This window comes from Bactrocera neohumeralis, chromosome 4 (assembly GCF_024586455.1).
Source record: "Bactrocera neohumeralis isolate Rockhampton chromosome 4, APGP_CSIRO_Bneo_wtdbg2-racon-allhic-juicebox.fasta_v2, whole genome shotgun sequence".
Taxonomy (NCBI): domain Eukaryota; kingdom Metazoa; phylum Arthropoda; class Insecta; order Diptera; family Tephritidae; genus Bactrocera; species Bactrocera neohumeralis.
In genome coordinates this window covers 89,555,578-89,574,501 of record NC_065921.1, presented here as the reverse complement: position 1 = coordinate 89,574,501, position 18,924 = coordinate 89,555,578, and the positions used below count along the sequence as shown (strand labels likewise).

Below are 18,924 nucleotides of genomic sequence, written 5' to 3'. Positions count from 1 at the left end.
TATCGGGTTTAGAACAAATTGTCACCCGATTTTATACATTCTTAGAACAAATATGCAACTTTTTAAGAAAAAAACACGCTCTCTCAATCTTATTAATATAGCTCACAAATATTGGCTGATGTATGCGGTATAAAGTCACCTGGAAAGGATTCTCTCGAAATTTCTGTTATATATGTCAGAGAATGACCGATATTTTCGATAAAATATTTTCGCAATTGGAAATTTGATCCACATATTCGGTATCCGGGGACTTGAATAGTTTTCGTCCGATTTGGACACTTTAGGGTCATAAGCTGGCCTACTTAAATTGAGCCATTCGGGCAAAGTTAGTGCCGATATATTCATTGGTGCCTCATTAGTTTACTGGAAAGGTAAAGAATCAGATGGCATTTAAAACTTGGTTATAGGGGATGTAGGCGTGGTTATAGTCAGAATTTGTTTGTTTTCGCACTGGAAGATAGGAATGTCAAGGCAATATTATATCCCAAATTTGGTCGAAATCGGTCGACTTTGTGAGATATGGCTTTTCACTGAAATGCGATCGATCGTCCATCGCCGATTTTTGACCCCGGCCCCTATAAAGTTTCTTGTACCACCCAGGTGTAAAATTTAATGTCTCTGGCATTACTGTACCGTTATACGGGGAGTGAGCGGGTTTATGATCCGGCTTCAACCATTTTATCACTGTCGGTAGGAGTTCTTATAGGATTTATTTTGAGCGATTTTAGGTTGAATGGTTTGGTATATATGTAGGTACGTTAAACCTATTAGGGGCCCTTGATAATGCGATCCCCTGTTCTTTATCTTAATTTAGTGCTTAGTTAGTGGTCCGATTACGCTTACGAACTCGTCCTCTTTTTTTTCCCAAAGAATCTGTGAACCAAGCTTCATAACGATATATAAATTTTTACTCAAGGTATCACTTGCACAGGCAGACAGAAGGACCGACGGACGAACAGACAGTCACTCGTATTTCAACTCGTCTGTGATAGATATGTGATTCAAACAACCGTTAGGTGAACTAAATTACTATACTCTGTAGCAACTGAAGCTCGCTAAGGAGCTGCGGTGGCTCCTTAAATGACTAATTTAAAGAAAATAACAGCTAACTGATACATAAATACATCATCCAGCGCTGACCCATCCAAAATTAATGCAATAACTTGTTTTGGGGTGAAAAGGTGGAATTTTCCAAGAAAGTAAAGGCAGAATATGAAAATGAAAAAAGGCGCTGCGCCCATACGCGTTCGATCCGACAGTCTTTAGACCTTATTTTACTAGATATTTGTACACGCTGGTTTCGGTGTTGTCAACACAGCATGACAAGTGCACTTTCCCATGCTCATTTACTCCAATTTCTCTACGCCAAACATTTCAACAACGTGTGAACATTCCCCATCGTTTTCCTCTGCTTCTTCTTCTTCCTCTCCTTCTGAATATATAAATACAATTTGACTTATTAGTCTAAGCGTCCTTTTGTTCTCTGCATTCCACTGCACAAGTGCATGTATGCGATCGTGCTGATAACACCGATACCGCTATTGCGGCCGCCGAACCGAGCAGGTCTACCTGAGCGAGCCGGCCAGTTAGGCCAAACGCTGCGTGAGAATCTATTCCATTTTGCGTGTTTATGCATTTAATTTGATCCTTTTCGCTGTTGCTCCTTCCATGCTTCGTGCACTTGTTTCGTGTGAATGTGCGTGTGTTTGTGTGCGTTTGAAAGGATATTGCGCTGCTTTGGAATGTGATAAATGAAGGAGAGCAATAAATGGGCAAATATTCGTAGGAATATATTCTCAAGTAGGCGCTACCATTTATTGATTCACAACGAATAAGATCGAGTGTGATAAACACAATAAAAAATGCACTGTAGGTGATCGGGTTCGGTCTGATCCTTCCCATAAACTTTGTGTGCGCTGCGATGTGCTCACTGCTCTGTGTGCAGTTCACACGCACTTGTTCTCTGCCGCTTTGCCGATTTGTTTTCGTTGGCTGTTTTGATCGAAATAATTCCGAGAAGTTTTTTGTTCGCAGGATAATGGGGATTATTATTGGTGGCTGTGAAAATAAAGAAATTGTGTCAAAACTATAATTGGGAATGCCTTTCAGCGCTTGTTTGTTTGCACAGCGACTGTATAATTAAATTAATTCTCTGCTTGAAGGCTGAGAAAATGTATAATTTGTGGAATGTACAATATTTAAATCCTGAAAAAGTGAGAATGTATAAAAAATAATAGTTGTAAAAAATAAGAAAAAATGTTAATTTGGATACCGAGGCTATAATAAAGCCTTCAAAATACAAATATTGTTATTTCATTATGGAAAGACGGCTTAACAACGCTTGCAAGTCGTTCAACTTTATCACGAAAATTCACATACGTGATGTGATTCGCGCGCTTAGCTTAAATTATGGTCAACATAATCGGTCCACTGAGCGCACTATTCGCAACATCATCACCTATCTTGAGACCCTGGACTCATTATTGGATAATATTCGACTGAATAGGCCAAGTCCATCCAGCAGTGAAGAAAATATAACAACCGTAGCTGAGAGTGTACACGAAGACCGTGAAGAATCGATTCGGCGTCGTTCGCAGCCACTCGGACTGACGTATGGCGCATTTTACGTCGAGATCTTAAATTGAAAGCATACAAAGTACAGCTAGTGCAAGAACTGAAGACGCTCGACCTCCCCAAGTGACATCACTTCGCCCTATGGACTCTTGAAATGTTCCAAGATGATCCGACGGTTTCAAGGCAAATTTTGTTCAGCGACGATACCCATTTCTGGCTCAATCGGTGCGCAGAAAAGCAAAATTACTGCATTTGAGATGAAAAGCAACCTAAAGAAATTCAAGAGCTGCCTTTTCATTCAGAGAAACAACTTTTTGGAGTGGCTTATGAGCCGGTAACAAGAGATCCATATTTCTTCAAAAATGATGCCGCTGTGAACGTAACCGTCAATGGCGACCGTTATCGCGCCATGATAATCGATTATTCGATGCCTAAAATTGAAGCCCGTGATCTCGGCTACATTGAGTTTCAACAAGCCGGCGCTACTTCCTACACATCGTATCAATCAATGGATTTATTGAGAGAATACTTCAGTTAGCAGACAATTTCACGTTTTGGGCCTGTCGTTTGGCCATCGAGATCGTATATATTATACCGTTAGATTTTTCCTGTGGGGATATGTAAAGCCTTAGGTCTATTCGGACAATACTGCTTTAATTCAGGCCTCACGCGAGTCGAAATGCTCGAAAGAGCCTTCGAAAATTGGACTCAACTGATGGACCATCTGAGACGTAGCTGCGGTCAACATTTGAAAGAGATAATCTTCATAAAATAAATGCCAAATAATGTTCTTTTGAACGATAATAAACGATAGCCATTAAATTTCAAGTTTCTGTGACTTTTATTTATAAAACCTCTTTATATTTGTATATTTTATAAGGTCTTTGACGTTTCCTTTTGAGAAAAAGGAGCAAGCGCAATATCGATATGTAATAGAGTTTTCATTTTAACTCCTCAACCCTATTCAATCGACTAATCAGTTCGCACTGTGGAATTAATATCCACAGCAGTCATTATAAGGCAATGGCCTTGAAGCCATCTCAACTAGTGGTGAGGCAACTCTTTGTCGACGCAGCTGCTTAACTGCCTGGTTTGCCAAATCAATTCCTTCGGCACACAACGATTTTTCCGTGAAATATTTACATTGGCATAGTGTTTCTAATTGCGCATATCCTTGAATATCCTGCGTAAGCTCACTAAGTAAACACTACATTACCACTTTTCAGCGCTTATTGTGTCAGAAAGGCTGCAGAGTGACGAATTTGAAAAAGTTAAATTCTACGATCCGGTTAATGAGCGAAAATCCTTGAACGGCAAAGGATTCCTAGCAACTAACGACTTCGGTGCGTGTCGCTCATGACCCAAGCATTGTGCAAACAAAGATGGTCAAAGTGATTATTTACCTTTGAGTTGTCGTTTGTGTGCGCTGAATGCAAATTCGTGGAAAGCCGAGCGTAAGGCTACGTCAAAGGATAATGCGGCAAAGTGTTGCAAGTCAGTTAAAGTTGCAAATGATTGCAGTGTTAACGGCAGTTAACGCGAATTTGTCAGAGATTGCGTTTGTCTGCTAAAGATCATGTACGAGTCCTGGCTCGCAAGTGAGGATTTCGACTAAGGATACTCGTATGTGGCAGTAAGAATGCAATGTAGAATCGGATTGTAGGCACTTTTTGCCGAATTGTTGCATAATATTTGAGATTCGAAGGGTTTCCAGTTATTTACAGCTGATCTAGAATGCAATTCACGCCCTGAAGAATACACAAGGTTGCGTAAATTTTGTAGAAAGAGTCATTTGCACGCAACAGAAGTAGCATTTTCTGAATTCTCCCGTTTATTTTGTATGCAGAAAGGATGCTAATGGATTCTGAGATTTTTTCGGTTGAAAAAATAAAATAAAATTGCATAAGCGGCGCATATTGTATTGAACCCTGTCTGCTGTTTTTTTCGAAAAAAGGCTATTAGGAAACATGTTGAATCGGAAAAGGTAAAGTTTTAGAATTGCATAAGTGACGTGCGCCCAAAGAATTAGTTTTGCTCATGGAAAAATGCAACGGAGTAGGTCTTTTGAGTTCTACGGCAGAAAAAATTCTACGAACTCCGTCAAATCGGCACATTTTATTATGAACAACTCTCTCTTTCTTTCCCTCTCTCTCTCTCTGGGAAAGAGTTTAAAAAAAAACCAAGAATTCCTATTGGGATTGACAATAACATACATATGTACATATACTCCAAAGAAACTGTCACAATAATGTCTCCAATAGAAACCAGCGGAGATTCTGTACATTTTTAATAGAAAATAATAAGATCCTTGGTCCTTATGATTATTTTATGATAAAACGCCAATTTCATACACTTCAAAGGTCGATATTAGCATTGGGCTAGCTTTTACCACCCTTCAGAGAGATGTCTTTTAAAAGGCTTTACTTTCTTTGAAAGTAGTCTCACCTCCTTCCCATTAAAACGCATGGAAAAGATTAAAGATCAGAAAATAAGATCGATGGCGCTGAAGGTCGCACCATTACATGTGAGTCAACATGCTTACAAAACAGGTAGATCAACTAATCCACTAGTAGTTAAACTCGGAAATCCAGAATTCCGTGGATAATGGAGGGAGACGATGTGCTCTTTCTTGCCATCGAAGTTGCTTTTGGCAATGCATCTCACATAAGTGTAACCAAAGCACTGGAGAAAAGGTATGTGGCAGCTCCAGTATGCAGAGACCGTACTGCGCGCAACATTAGGTGGAATCACAAAGATTATCATTCTAAGAGTCTCAGCACGACAATAGGCTGTCTCTCAGGGTGGAGTATTATCCCCTTATAATGGTGTCTAGTCGTGGTTGAGCTTCTTGTGTTGCACACCAACTACTGGACACTGTAGGCTCAAGAAGTACCTATCATCGAGCCGGAAACTCCCGAGCATCTATTGCTAGACTACACATCAGACTGTAGACGCAGGATAAAGGTCCTTGGATCCATGTATCCGAGTGAGTATCACATGACCTCAATAGTATCCAGCAGGGCACTGGAATTTATTAGTGTGCTGGGCCCAATGGACCTCACACATCTTTGATGACTCGGCAAAAACTGGGAGAGCTTGGCTGGAAAGTTCTAATGCACCCACCATATAGCGCTGACCTTGCACCATTGGCCTACCATTTGTTTCGGTCAATTAAGAACTCCCTTAATGGAGTAAAGTTGGCTTCAATAGAAGCCTGTGAAATCTACTTGTCGCAGTTTTTCGCCGAGAAACCAGAAAAGTTTTACATTGATGGAATAATGTCTCTAGTGGAAAAATGGACAAAAAGTGGTCTACCAAAATGGTACATATTTGGTTCATTAAAGTTCATTATAAATATTAAAAAAAAATAAGTTGAAGTTTGATTAGAAATACGAAAAGCCTTTTTCGACTGCCCAATATATTATTTTCTTTGTGATGATTTTTCAAAAGAATACCTTCGAAATACAGGTGTCAATATGTATTTGTAGATGTATTGATAATCTCAATGTTACCGAGAAAAGTATCTTCTGAATGCAAATACATCTGTACTTACTCACTTACGTAAACATTCAAAAGTGTTTCAGTGCATTTTACCGCAGCGCAGCACCAAATCCCAGCTAAGCTGTTTGTTTACAAATAATCTTCGGCTTTCTTCAGCTACTGCATTCCTCTCATCCGCTAATTTGATATTTTCTCAGCGTCCATTTCCTCGCATATCCCTTCTCATGCACTTGTCTCGCTGCCTACGGTCGATGCACTCGCTCACACACACACACACCCACACAGCGCTGAGGGTGGGCGTAGCGGAGGAGCAACTCGAGTTTTTTACCTTTCTTGTTGCCATGGCAGCCTCTTGTGGATTCCCACAGTGTGAAATACGGTTTTTGCAACTCAGTTGCTCCTCTACTTTTTGTACTTCCTTTCGCTTGCATATTCCTTTCAACATAATTATTGTCTTCTTCGGCTTGAGCCTCTGGGATGTGTGTGGGTATGTGGTGGATTCTTGCTGTTCGGCGTTTTGCATTTGCATTGTTCGTTTTGCTGTGCAATTTGTTGTTGCACCGGAAGGAAATTTCATGCGGTTTCACTGGGAAACGCATATTGTTTCGGTGGCGGAACTGTTTTTTTGCTGTTGCTTCCCATAGGGTCCCATAAAGGGTATTTGTTTGATTAGATAAATGTGACAATTTACGTTTCCTCCAAAGAAGAGTGCAGAGAACAAGTCCGATTGTTGATTGTGTGGCAGTTTCGGTACACTTTTGTGAATTCTTTGAATGAGTTCAAGGTGAGATGTTACGGAAGATTTTACACCGAATGTTTAGAGGGTGTGGGAACTAATGACATGTTGAGAAAGCAATCAGAAAAATTGATTGTTTTAATTTTTATTGTAGCATTTTTAGTTCATAAAAATGTATTTTCTATTCCAAGTGTTTATAACCTTAAATTATGATAAAAAATTGTCATTAAAATTGCATTATAGGCAAATCTTTTCATCAGAATGAAAATAATGAAAAGCTAATATCGAGTTGTTAAAAAAATATGGATTTGTAAATAACAAAGCCACAACTGCGAATGAAACTCTAGGAAAGTTGTGGTCAAAGCTTCACGTATCAAGCTTTCATAAAACATGCTGAATTGAAAGCTCGTGAATATTTCAAAAGCTTTCACCACTGCTAAAACGAATGATTTAGTGATTTCAGAGCAAGCATTCGAGAATTATATGTCCGAATGTTATAGGTTATAGAAGAATGTGACCAAATTAATTCTCATCTTATAAACTAGACTTTATTTCTTCTGAAATGTATAATATTTATGCAGTCAGTAATTTCTTTTGCCACGACGTTACTGACTGCATAAATACATATAAATACATGAAAATATTTCAATATAATTTGTAAAAATAACAAAAACACATTCAAATGTTGAGAAAGTATGTTAATGATGACTTGTAATGGGTCAGTGGAGCTCCCACGCATTTCAATAGCTATGTAAATACTTACAAATGTATAAATAATGTGGGCTAATGTTAGAAAATCGTAATTGGATACGCATAAATGAAGGAGAAGACACTTGAGTCACTACGCTCAAGGACAGCAAAACATGGCTCAGCACTTACGGTACCTCTAGGCAGGTAGTGGTCATATAACCCATGTTAATCTATGCGGAATTCAAGTATTTTTGTATCTATAAGTGCATGTGTACATTAAAAGATCAAATTGTACACACACATGCATGGAACCCTTCGTGCAATAGCCTTCAATATCCTTGCTGCCTTCCTTTTGTAGGTTGTGGATTTTGGGCACTGCGTTAATTGAATTTGCTGTGATTTGGAATCTCTCGTTGCTCAAGTTGCATAAGACAAAAAAATTGACGCATTCTTCCACATATGGCATTACAACTTCTTCTTCTGCGCGGTCACTTTTTACTTCTTTTTTTGTTTTCTTATTTCAATGCTGAAAAGGACATGCATTTATCATTCGCCTGTTGCATGAATTTCTTTGTTGTATTACAACAAATACATATTATTGTTGCAACCATAAACTGATAAATAATACATTTTATAGACATTTGAACGAAAGAAAGGGCAGTGACCACCACGAACGCCTTGGACCGGACCTCCCTTACCTTTGGCATTAAGTGTGTAATGCATTCCTCCGAATGTAAGGGCAAAGCAGAATAGCAGAACACACAAGGGAGCTCACCTGCACCGCTATTGCAGCACGACAGCTACATATTTATTTTTATATGCCTTTTGATACCACTTCAGTGCTGAGTGGCGGCGTAGGAACCTGCAATTATTGATAGACAAACACTCTCACCCTCCTACTTGAATCGGTTTCTTCCTTCCTTCCTTGATCGCCTTCGACATTCATGTGTTTCATTGAGCTGGCTGGAATGTGCCGCTATGTTTGAGTGCGACTTCTTGCGTGTTGTTGGACTCCGTTGTTCCGGTTTCTTGATTTCTCCACTTTGTCGAATTGACTGGCCTTTTGACGTCCATTTATGACGCGTTAGACACACAGCCATACATGGTAATTGTTGTTGCTGCCACTTCCGGTTTGTGTGCGTGCTGCGTCAGTTGCGTTTTGATCACTGCATGAAGGAAGGGAAGGAATTGTGGCATCAAGTGTTTTCTCCTTTACTTTTCTAAAGAATTAATTATAAATTTTGATTTGCTGGAATTTTGAATTTGAACATCTGTTTAACGTTGGAAACACACATGTATCTATGTGTGTGTGAAGAGCAGAGTCTTCTTGCAAGTTTTTAAGGTTATTGACAGTTTTGTAAAAATTGCTTGTCATATTAGGTCCTTATGCGTTTAGAGAGGGTTCACTTGCCCAGCACTTGTGCACCATCACGGCCTGAAGGCTTGAAGTCTACGCTAGTTTCTGGAGTATGTCTTGTTGGTGCGAGCAGTCGGCGTCTAGCTAAGGTTGAGGCAGAATTGGAAAGTGAATTTGGAGTAGAGAGTGAAAAACGCTAATTGAGACCTATAAGCATGGGGCTTTTCATCTGGCCTCGTGTATTGCTGTTACATAGCGGTAGTTAAGCAAATTTTGCTTTACGGAGCCAAGGTTTGATGGATCAGCAAAAAGCTCCTACAGAGAACCGATGTAGAGGATACATCCATCGACCGCGCCAACAGCGGCACCAGAAAAGTTACTCAAATCAGCTGTAAAATTGGCATCGCTAGGTGAATTCTCCACAAGGACCTTCGGACACAACTCAATAAGCAGGGGTTGGTGGATAAAATAGCCACATACCCTCACGCTTTATTCGGGAGAGGAGGTTTCATGTCACAGCATGTCACACTAAAAGAGGGTGGATGGCGCAGGAACATGCGAATTCCCAGCGGAACTTATAGCAGTTTTATGTAGACGGATCAAAAATGGCAAATGGAGTTAAACACGGAATCTATTGCTTAGAGCTAGATATCAGGTAATTCTTCCAGCTTCTTGAATACTTCAGTATTTTCCAGGCGGAAGTATTCGCGATCAGGAAAGTGGCTGAGATAGCCAACAACGCAGGAAACATAAAAAAGATCTATATATACGTCAATTGCTCTGTGGACATTAAGGCAATAATCTCACATTGCATTACGCCAGAGAATGTCCTTGGAACCAAGAAGTTAGTTGATGTGGTGGCTGCCGGTAATCGGCTACATACATATTGGGGTCCGGGAAACGAATTAGCTGTTCAGGCTGCCAAAAGTACCATCCGTCTGACTATCGAACCGGAACAGGAAAGGCGGATGTCACTAAAACCAATATACAGTGAAACTTCCGAAAGGGCCAACAGACAGATCAAGGCGAGATGGATTGTCTAAGAGACATGTAGCGTCGCCTACATTATATGCAAGAGCCCCGAAGGAAAACAGGGAAGCTTTTTACTCACAGATCCCGAACGAACTGCTGGGCTATTGTTGGTCTAATAACAGGTCACAACCTACCGGCATTACTTGCTAACCGCATGGGCGTAAATAACGGCGATATATGTAGAAACTGCGGAGAAGTATACATGAGGGAGGTGGAACACCTAGCGTCCAGCATCATCTAGGACTCGGCTTAAATATCTAGGAGCTGCGCAGTTCAAGGGACTAAATGAAGTACTGAGATTAGGTATCAAGTCGCAAGACTTGATGTCCTGTATGGCGACGACTTCATCTCAAATTAAATTGTAATATACCCCATCTATGGGCAGTTTATCAATATTCTTAGCGCCATCTGCTGGCGAGTAGCGGCGCAGTTGCATACGGAATCTTCCAACGGAAACTAGCAACCTTTCGTTTTCGCACTTTGTGCGCCACTGCACGGATAGTAGTTAGCGAATACACAAGCCGTCGAAATTGTATATAAAATGCAAGACATTCACAGTTTGAGAGGCGGTGTTAATGAAATGTAAATAAAAGAACTTCTTGTTTATAAAACGAATTTAATTATTTAAATGTAAGAAAGTATGCTTTATACATTTTGCAATTATTGTTGGTAAAGAAGTCAACTCACCATATATATTCATATTTCCACTAAATACTTAACTTCCGAGACGAGGCATCTGCTCATACATACACATGTGCGTATGGCTGTGTGCAGGCACAATAGTTGTGTTGGCTTCGTTTTAATTCTTTATTATCTTTTAATTTTTATTAGACTTTCGAATATTAGCCGCGGCTTTGGTGTGTCCACTTTGAGTTATTTTCCAGCTTTGTCGCTGCACTTTTTGCTTTTATTCCCTTCTTGCCTGTGGCGAGCTGAGGATGTTGAGTCGGGTGCGGCTGTCGGGTAGCTGGGCTGGTCCGGCTGTGATGTAACATGTCGCGCGCTTTCTGTTTGCCGTCTGTTGGTGTTAGTTATTGTCCTTTAGTGACTGTTTACGACAAAACACACGCCGAGGAGTAGGAAATTAAAAATGGCCGAAATGAAGTTACAATTTTTTATGATTTTCTACTCGCGAAAAAAGTAAACACTACAACAACAACAACAAAAACACATATGTAGATGACGAACGTGTTAGCAAGCAAAGCAAAAAATAATAAAATAAACATGAAAACACAATAAAACGTATTAAAACGTGTAAGGAAGGCGAAGTTCGCCTGGAGCCGAATGTTTAAAGTGTCGATAATTGTAAGAAACAAATGCTTGGGAATACGTTTAACAAAGCGTTATAACTCATTCGTTATTAGACGAAATTGTGATGGATTACAAACTATCACATATTATTCGAAACTTTTATGTTAGCTTAGGCTAGTCTGGTAGGCCAATGAGCTACGCATAGACCAATTTTGGTGCGATACCAGATAGAATTCCGTGAGGAGTAGTTATCCTTTAGGATCCCTGAGCTTGGCGCGAATTTCAACAGACTCTGTGGTCTCACTACTGATATCTCCAGAAGCTTAAAGCGTAGTCATCCCAATGTGGGGCAAGTGAAGAGAGTGACATTATATTCCCGCACCAACTCCATCCTATAGTTTCGATCCATCCGTATAAAAGTTTAGAGAGTTGTGCCATGCCCGAGGGTTCTATATATAAACTCTCCTGAAACCAATAGTCGTCTAGCCGATTTTGCTGCGCAGTTTTCAGCGCAGAGGTCTGTAGGTGGCAGGTTTAGCACTAGTTCAAGAGCTAACTGTGGAGTTGTTCTTAAAGCTCCCGTAGAGCAGAATTAGCCTTACAGTAGCTGTGTAGCACTAGTGCATGAGAGAAGGAGAGAGTCCCCAGGTTGTGCCGAGCGTCTGGCTAAATGCATATAACGCATTGCTAGCCTTCTCACTCCTTTCATATTGTGCTTCCAAAGCTTTTTGCTCTCTAAGACCACCCAAGGTACTTGGTGCAGTCTGAGAGAGAGAGTTGTCTCCCATTTATCGACATACATGGAGAAGCGGAGATAGCACCCCACCTAGCGGAGTACCTCTACAGAATTGCTTGGTCATTCTAGCGTCATAACTTTCTGCTCTTATCCTTCTAGAAACGAAGAGGCTTCTGATCCAACGTTGTCAACCCTTATTGACTAGATACTATTCAGAATATATCATCAATTTCCGGCGTCAAACCATATTATGTTTAAAATAAAAGCTTGTCTCCGTTCGAACCCCAACTTGATCTGCCTTGACGCCTGGATTGACCTCTGACTAGTTTGAACTAGCTTGTGCTACCTTGGTTCCTAAGTTGACCTCGCTTTCATGGAGAGAGGATCATAAAGACAAATGTCCTGAATTCAATCCTTTAGTCGTCCTGATCGTTTTGATATATAGGTTATAATTTTATACCTATTTCGACTAGTTTCGTTTGCTACAAACAACCGTTAAGTGCATGAAACCGCGAGCAACATGGTGCGAGGGTATAAAAATACTAAATGAAATAAAGAAATAAATTGCGAAAATAAATAGAAGAAACTAATTTGGCTTTGAAGGACAGTGTTGCAAGTTTACCATATGTGTGTGTGTGTGTGTGTGAGCGCAAAGCCAATGTTTGGTACTTAGTGCAGGAGCAAGCATTATGAGAAAAAAGCTGTGGACAATATCCAATTAAGAAAAATAACAAAGGGAGTGGGTATTCATTTAAGTTAGCATTTTCATTTGCGCTGCCAAATATTTGTAACGTGAAGGCAGTAAACTATGTAAAGTAAATAACTGTACATTTTTTAATTGTTTAAATTTCATAAATTTTATGAGAAAAATTTTATGTTTTTTTTCTACATAATTTACTAAATTGTTATCTAACCTCATCAACGCATGACCTGTCAACTCTGCCTGTTTCAAGTTGATAACAAAAAACACTTACTAACGGTATCTAAAGTTTGCTCTAAAGATTTTTAACATTAATTTTTCACTTCGTAATCGATCAGCCTTGACTCTTTGCCACAGCGCTCGCTGGAGGTCAATCATATCACTTTCGTTGGACACCGTTAAGTGCGAAGTGACAAAGCGCTGCAATAACTGCACAAAAGCGCATGGTAGATAAATCAAAACGCCAAAATAAAAATAATGATGCCCCGAATGGAAAGTATTTGAAGCAAAATGATTGCGACACAAGGCTTAGGTCCGAAATACCGCACAATGCTGCCTGGACATGCCGCATCTGTAACAGGTCTGCATACTATAGAACTATACATATGCACATATATGGTATATGTATATCCGCAAAGATGCGAATCTGCGTACGAATTTGTGTGGATTTCAACCCTGGCTAAGCCCTTTTCCCGTGTGCTTTCTCTTATTTCCAATTTTTTTCTACGAAACCAAACACCAATTGGCGAATTTAAGCGCCCGCTCTCTGAAATTTTCAAATTTGTTCACAAATAGTACATGCATTAGAGCGGGTCGATTTGCAGGAAGCCAAAAAATCGAAACAACCATTTATGCGGAAAATGTTCAACGATCATTCTGAACAACTTTGCCTAAGAGACTATGGGTCTAAAACTGGTTTCGAGCCAGTTTTGAAGCCGAAACTTTTAAGGGAGTATAAAATTTTTTCGTAATTTTTTGAGATATCCCAATGAAATTTAATACGTACTTGCTATTGATCATTTTTCGGGTTCGGCAAGGTTGAACAACTGTTTCTCATTTCCCTCACACAGCCGATTATTCTCGAAACCGAGTTTAGACCAATCATCTCTTGGGTAAAGTTGTTCAGAATGATCCGTAGAACATTTCTCACATACGCGATTTTATAGTAAAAAATCGACCCGCTCTAATATGCATACATATCATGTTGTATATCATATATGTATATTCATACCTAAAGGCTTATTTTTCAAATTATTGCGCAAATTGTGATTTGAAACCAGAAAAATGAATTCTTACCATGCAATTCAAAAATTGAAAATAACAAAAGAAAGAAGATGACGATCGCTACTCCAAGGAAAAGTCAAGCTCTCTAAAATATTTCTGACTTGGCAAAATCTTTAACGAAACCACCACGGACAACTAAGCCAGCCTGAAATCTCGAAACCTTCAAATTTTTCGCTCTGATAAGACAACTTGCACTTTCTTTGCCAACAATCAGGCGGCGCACTCAAAGTTAAACGAGTGTGTACGTATGACTTAGCTGAAGAATTGTCTTTGGGTCAAGCGTACATTGACTCTTATCTTAACAACAACACATTTGCGTCGTATGAGACAGGTTGTGATCGTGGTTACCTCGTGGCCTTTGGCCAAATGCGAACGAATAAATCTGCAATTATCGGCGGCACAGCTTCCGCGCCGGCAACGCGTATGACCCGCTTTTACATTTGTTTTCCATCTATCTTCCAAAGCCGTCGCCGAATGTGGGCGTTCTCTTGAAAGTCATCGTGCCGCTGCAAAGAATGAAAGAGAAAGCAAGTGACTATGCAAAAGATAAAACGAAACTAAGTGAGTGCACGAAGACAGTGGGAATGCAAATCAGTGCCCGAAGACATTAACAACAGCTGATCATGCGGTTGGGCTCAGGGTAGCCACAAACTTGCGTTTTTGGTGCGAACAAATTATTGAAGAGTCAGCTTTCTGATGGCGACGCCAACTACTAATATTTTTTGAAGTGAAAGAAAGTGGGAAACGTGGAAATATACTTTTTCCTGCCGTTGTACTCTGCTTCGGCTCGAATTCGTTACTTCAAATATAAGTAACAACCAAAAGTATTGCAAAACTCCACAAAAGAAATTTCTTGCCTGGCAACTCTTTTCACATACAATCCGCTATTGAGCATAATGACTGGCGGTTTGTGTTAGAAATTTAGAGAAATCTTGATCAAAAAGAAGCAGTTTCAAATTTATTGATTGCCATGTTAAGCTCCACGCATGCGCAGTGGCTAAGCTCAGTTGCCGTAGATCAATCGTGCGTGTTAGATGTGTTTCACTTGGAAAAGACTTTAAAAAATTCTGCAAAGTTTTGATGTCGATTTTAAAATGTCTTCGAAATTCAAATTCGGTTTCCTTTTGATTCAATTTGTGAATGTAATCGTTGCGGCGTTCGGTTTATTTGAGCAGTGCAACCATACGCTGGACTTAAAGGCCGGCCAAAAGATATTGATAAACTCACCTTTATATCCAAATGCATATCCGGCTGGCACTTCCTGCCGTTATACGCTAAGGGCGCCAACGGATCATCAATTGAACTTCGAGTGCGATATCGATATAAATATGGTAGGGAAAGATATTTGAATCAAACGGTTTTAAATATTAAGTGAGAGAAATTATAGAGACAGGGTTTGTCCGGAAAGTAATAGGACTGAGTCGATTCTTTAAATTCTTTAAAAACTTTCAAAATAGGCTCCTTCTGCGTCGATGCTGGCAGCGCTGCATCGATTTGATTTCTAAGCATTGACACCGTGACACCGAAGGTATTCTCTGGAATGACCTTGAGAGCCGAGGTGCATGCTGCTTGGATTCTCTCTGTCGTCTCAAAATGCTTGTCTTTCATCGGCTTTTTCAGGCAAGGAAACAAAAACTGTCCAGGGGGCCACATCTGGGCTGTAGAGCGGCTGCGGAAGCGTTAGGATGCCGGCTTTAGTTAGGTAGCTGCTCACAAGCAAGGCGGTGTGATCCGGGGACGTTGTCGTGGTGCGACTTCCAATCGGCTGCTATGTCTTGTCGGACCCGTTCGACCCTTCGTTGGAGTCTCTGGAGGACTTCCACGTAAAACTTGGCGTTGACGGTTGGGACAGTCGCGGCAGAAGAAAATCAGTAATATTACTTTACGGACAAACTCTGTAATTATCAGCAAGCTGCTACCCACGCTGTGGAATTGTCAAAAGGAGAATTTGCGGCTTTGAAACCCAGGCTTTGGCTTTGAGTAGAAGTCTCCATTATGTTCCAGACTTCGAAAGCGAAATTTTGGTTCATGTCTAGCAGGAGCCGTGGCGCCTGATACTGTTGTTGGAGCGCTGGTGGAGTTAATATTCATCACTTTTAAAGAGGAAATTTTAAAAAATAATTTTTCACTTAAAAAACTTCAATTCTTTTAACTTAAAATTTATAGCTGACAATAAAAGAGAAATATTTTTTCCAATTCTCTCAACTCAACGCGCAATTAGTTCCCTACGTTTCTTTTAATAGAATTTGTGCTTTAAGCTCTTCAATGTTGATAATTGCAGTAGAAAAAATAATTTAATACTAGTCAGCGGAGAATGCAGTGCTCAGCCAAAGCCTTGGTGCCTCCTGTGTACGCCTTGCTTAGCGTTACTTTCCACTTGTCAGAGTAAGTCAACGCTTCGAGTGCTATAAGCTCCCTACGTTGACTGCCCGCGCACATTAACTATGAAAAAGTGAATTTTTTCCAAATTTTTGAGGAAGGCACGCTCTTAAGCAGCAAGTAAAATATTTTTATAAAACTTTATTTACTTCTATAAAAACGAATTTTTTCGGCACACATTCACACACTCTCTCACTCGTCCATTTTTTGCTCCTCTCCGCTTTCGCTTGGTTTATTTTCGCATGTTTGCATAGACATACGCTGCGTCCAACGTGCAGTTGAGTGAGCGTTGTTATGATGAGATTTTCTACTTCAACCGTGAAGGAAGCGAACTTTTATCCGGTTCGGAATATTTTTGTGGCCGCGGCAGTATGACGAGGAGGAGCTTCCTCAATCGCGCTGTGATCTCGTATATTTCCACGCGTCCGCCGCTCCGGCTGATGAGTATCGGTGTGAAAGGTGTCACAATTGCTGGCGTACAGATGGCCACAACGCCAACAACAGCAGCAACAACTGCAGGAGCCGCAGGAGTCAGTGCATTGAATAGTACAGCAACAACAGTGAACTTGTTCAATCCATCGAATGCGCAAAAAAATCAAAATAAAAACAAGAATAGGAACAAGCGTAAAAAGAAAAAGCCAAATGTCGCTAATGTCACTGGGCATCATGGCTTAACCACAACTCCCCGCCCATCAGTGTCAGCGGGCATTAACAACGCTTTCGCCTATTTGGCCACACTGCTCTCGAACAGCATAGAGACGAGCGTTTTTATAGCGCCATCCACCCAAAAGAACCACACAAATGCGAAACGCCAAAATCAGCGGCGCAAGGCGACGCAGCCAAAGCAGCAAGCGCTAATAACAGCGACCAACTCGGATCCGTTGTACCTCGCGCCGCTTCCACTCTACAAATTTGTTGGAAGGAATGGCTCTAACCCATTGCCGGCCGCTACAGCAACGGATCGAATATCGGAAGACTATCTCAGTGACCATCAGTTGACCCCCACACCGGAACCCTTGGAAGAACGTGATTACCGCATTTTATCAAATTCAGCAAATTATGATGGCTATCCGGATGGTGCGGGCAAGGGGCGTTTCTCTTGTTTGGTGGAAGCGGTTGAGTCACAGTGCGACTGCGGCTGGAGCACACATACACTAAAGGTGGTTAGCGCGTCAGGTGTGGCTGGTCTGAATGAGTACTCCTCCATGGCCGGTGTATTAACGGTGAATTATGGCAAGATCTTCTGTGGTGCGGTGATAAGTGAGTATTTCTGCCGCGTCTCTCCTTAATGATTTTTATAAAATGTTGGTTCTACTCAAATAGTTCATCACCGGTTTTTGCTGTCTGCCGCCCATTGTTTTATATCTGCGGCCACAAGTCGTTCGGATTTGATAGAGGCGGTTGTCGGCGAACACGATTTCTCAACTGGTAAATAAGCTTGTATTAATTCTCAATACAACTTTGCTGCATTTCAACTTCTCCACTTGTTTTGCAGTGCTCGAATCGGTTTACACGCGTTACTACAAAATCGACACGATCATACTGCACGAACACTTCCGCGCCACAGCCGAACAGGTGCGCAATGATATCGCCCTCTTGCGCACAAGCCAAACGATCGAGTGGAACCGTGGCGTCGCGCCGGCATGCCTGCCTTTTCGTTCCATCACCGGCACTGATGGTGGGCGGAGGCCACCTGTAGCAGGACAGCGCGTGGAGACTGCAGGATGGGGCAGCATTTCGTTTGGTGGTCCGCAATCTACGCAGCTGCTCACAGCGCGACTGGATGTCATTACCGCTGAGGAGTGTCGTAGCTCATTGGGCGCGCTTCCAGTTGCCACTTTCTGCACCTACACGCCGGGCAGGGATACGTGTCAGTATGACTCGGGTGGTGGGCTTTATTTGCGCGAGGGTGGACGCCTCTTTGTGGTGGGCATTGTGAGTTATGGCTACGGTTGTGCAGCGCGGCAACCTTCGGTGAACACGAAAGTGGCCTCACACTTACGTTGGATTAAGGATAATACTGCGCCGTTGACATATTGCATCAAATAGGCGGCAATAACGCGGATATCATATTTTATATTTAAATGAAGCTATGGTTTATTGAAAATAAAGTAATTTATATATATGTATAAATATCGCAAGTGATGTTCTTTTAGTGCTACAATGACAGCGTGCGCCTAAATGTATGCCTTGGCTCGTTACTTGTTTCTCATATTTGTAATGATTTCATTTAACTTAATTTCTATGAAGGTGAAAGCACTTCAAGCGAAGCACATGTGCATTTAAGCATCTCCTTTTCAGCACCCAATCAGCGTTTTCATGTCGTCATTTTGTCGCACAATAGCTACTCCATTGAGATAGGTGTAATTTTTAACACTTACGCCTGAAGGAAAATCAATCGAAGGCATTTAACGCTTGAAAACGTTCGACAAATAAAAAATTTCTCATTTCTGTTCGTCACTCAGAACCGCCAGCTGCTCAAACCCAACTGCTTGTGCTCAGGTGCTCATTTAAACGGAAATGTTTACTAATTAGCGCCTGTGTGTAGGCAATACGACTTGGGGAGCACGATTACATGGATACCGCGGCTGCAATCGACGGCACTGACAGATTTCCAATTAAATATTTTATGACGACACTCACACACACGCTCCCATAACTCATCACTGCGAACATAAGCGCTG

The 18,924-nt window shown here is 41.0% G+C and overlaps 1 protein-coding gene across 1 annotated transcript; it reads left to right on the top strand.

Moving 5' to 3' along the window:
* Positions 1-10,916: 10,916 nt before the first annotated feature.
* Positions 10,917-18,325, top strand: LOC126754810 (uncharacterized). Its single transcript, XM_050466962.1, has 4 exons — positions 10,917-11,195; positions 16,495-17,500; positions 17,564-17,668; positions 17,736-18,325. Exons 1-4 carry the CDS (start codon positions 11,175-11,177, stop codon positions 18,287-18,289), a joined length of 1,686 nt encoding a protein of 561 aa, XP_050322919.1. The 5' UTR covers positions 10,917-11,174; the 3' UTR covers positions 18,290-18,325.
* Positions 18,326-18,924: the final 599 nt, after the last annotated feature.

Excerpts from the sequence above, each read along its gene's own strand:
- LOC126754810 (XM_050466962.1), top strand. The coding sequence starts at position 11,175 with ATGTTTAAAGTGTCGATAATT. Across the intron at positions 11,196-16,494 it reads TGTTTAAAGTGTCGATAATT|ACATACGCTGCGTCCAACGT; the intron begins GTAAGAAACAAA and ends ATGTTTGCATAG. Across the intron at positions 17,501-17,563 it reads CTTCTGTGGTGCGGTGATAA|TTCATCACCGGTTTTTGCTG; the intron begins GTGAGTATTTCT and ends CTACTCAAATAG.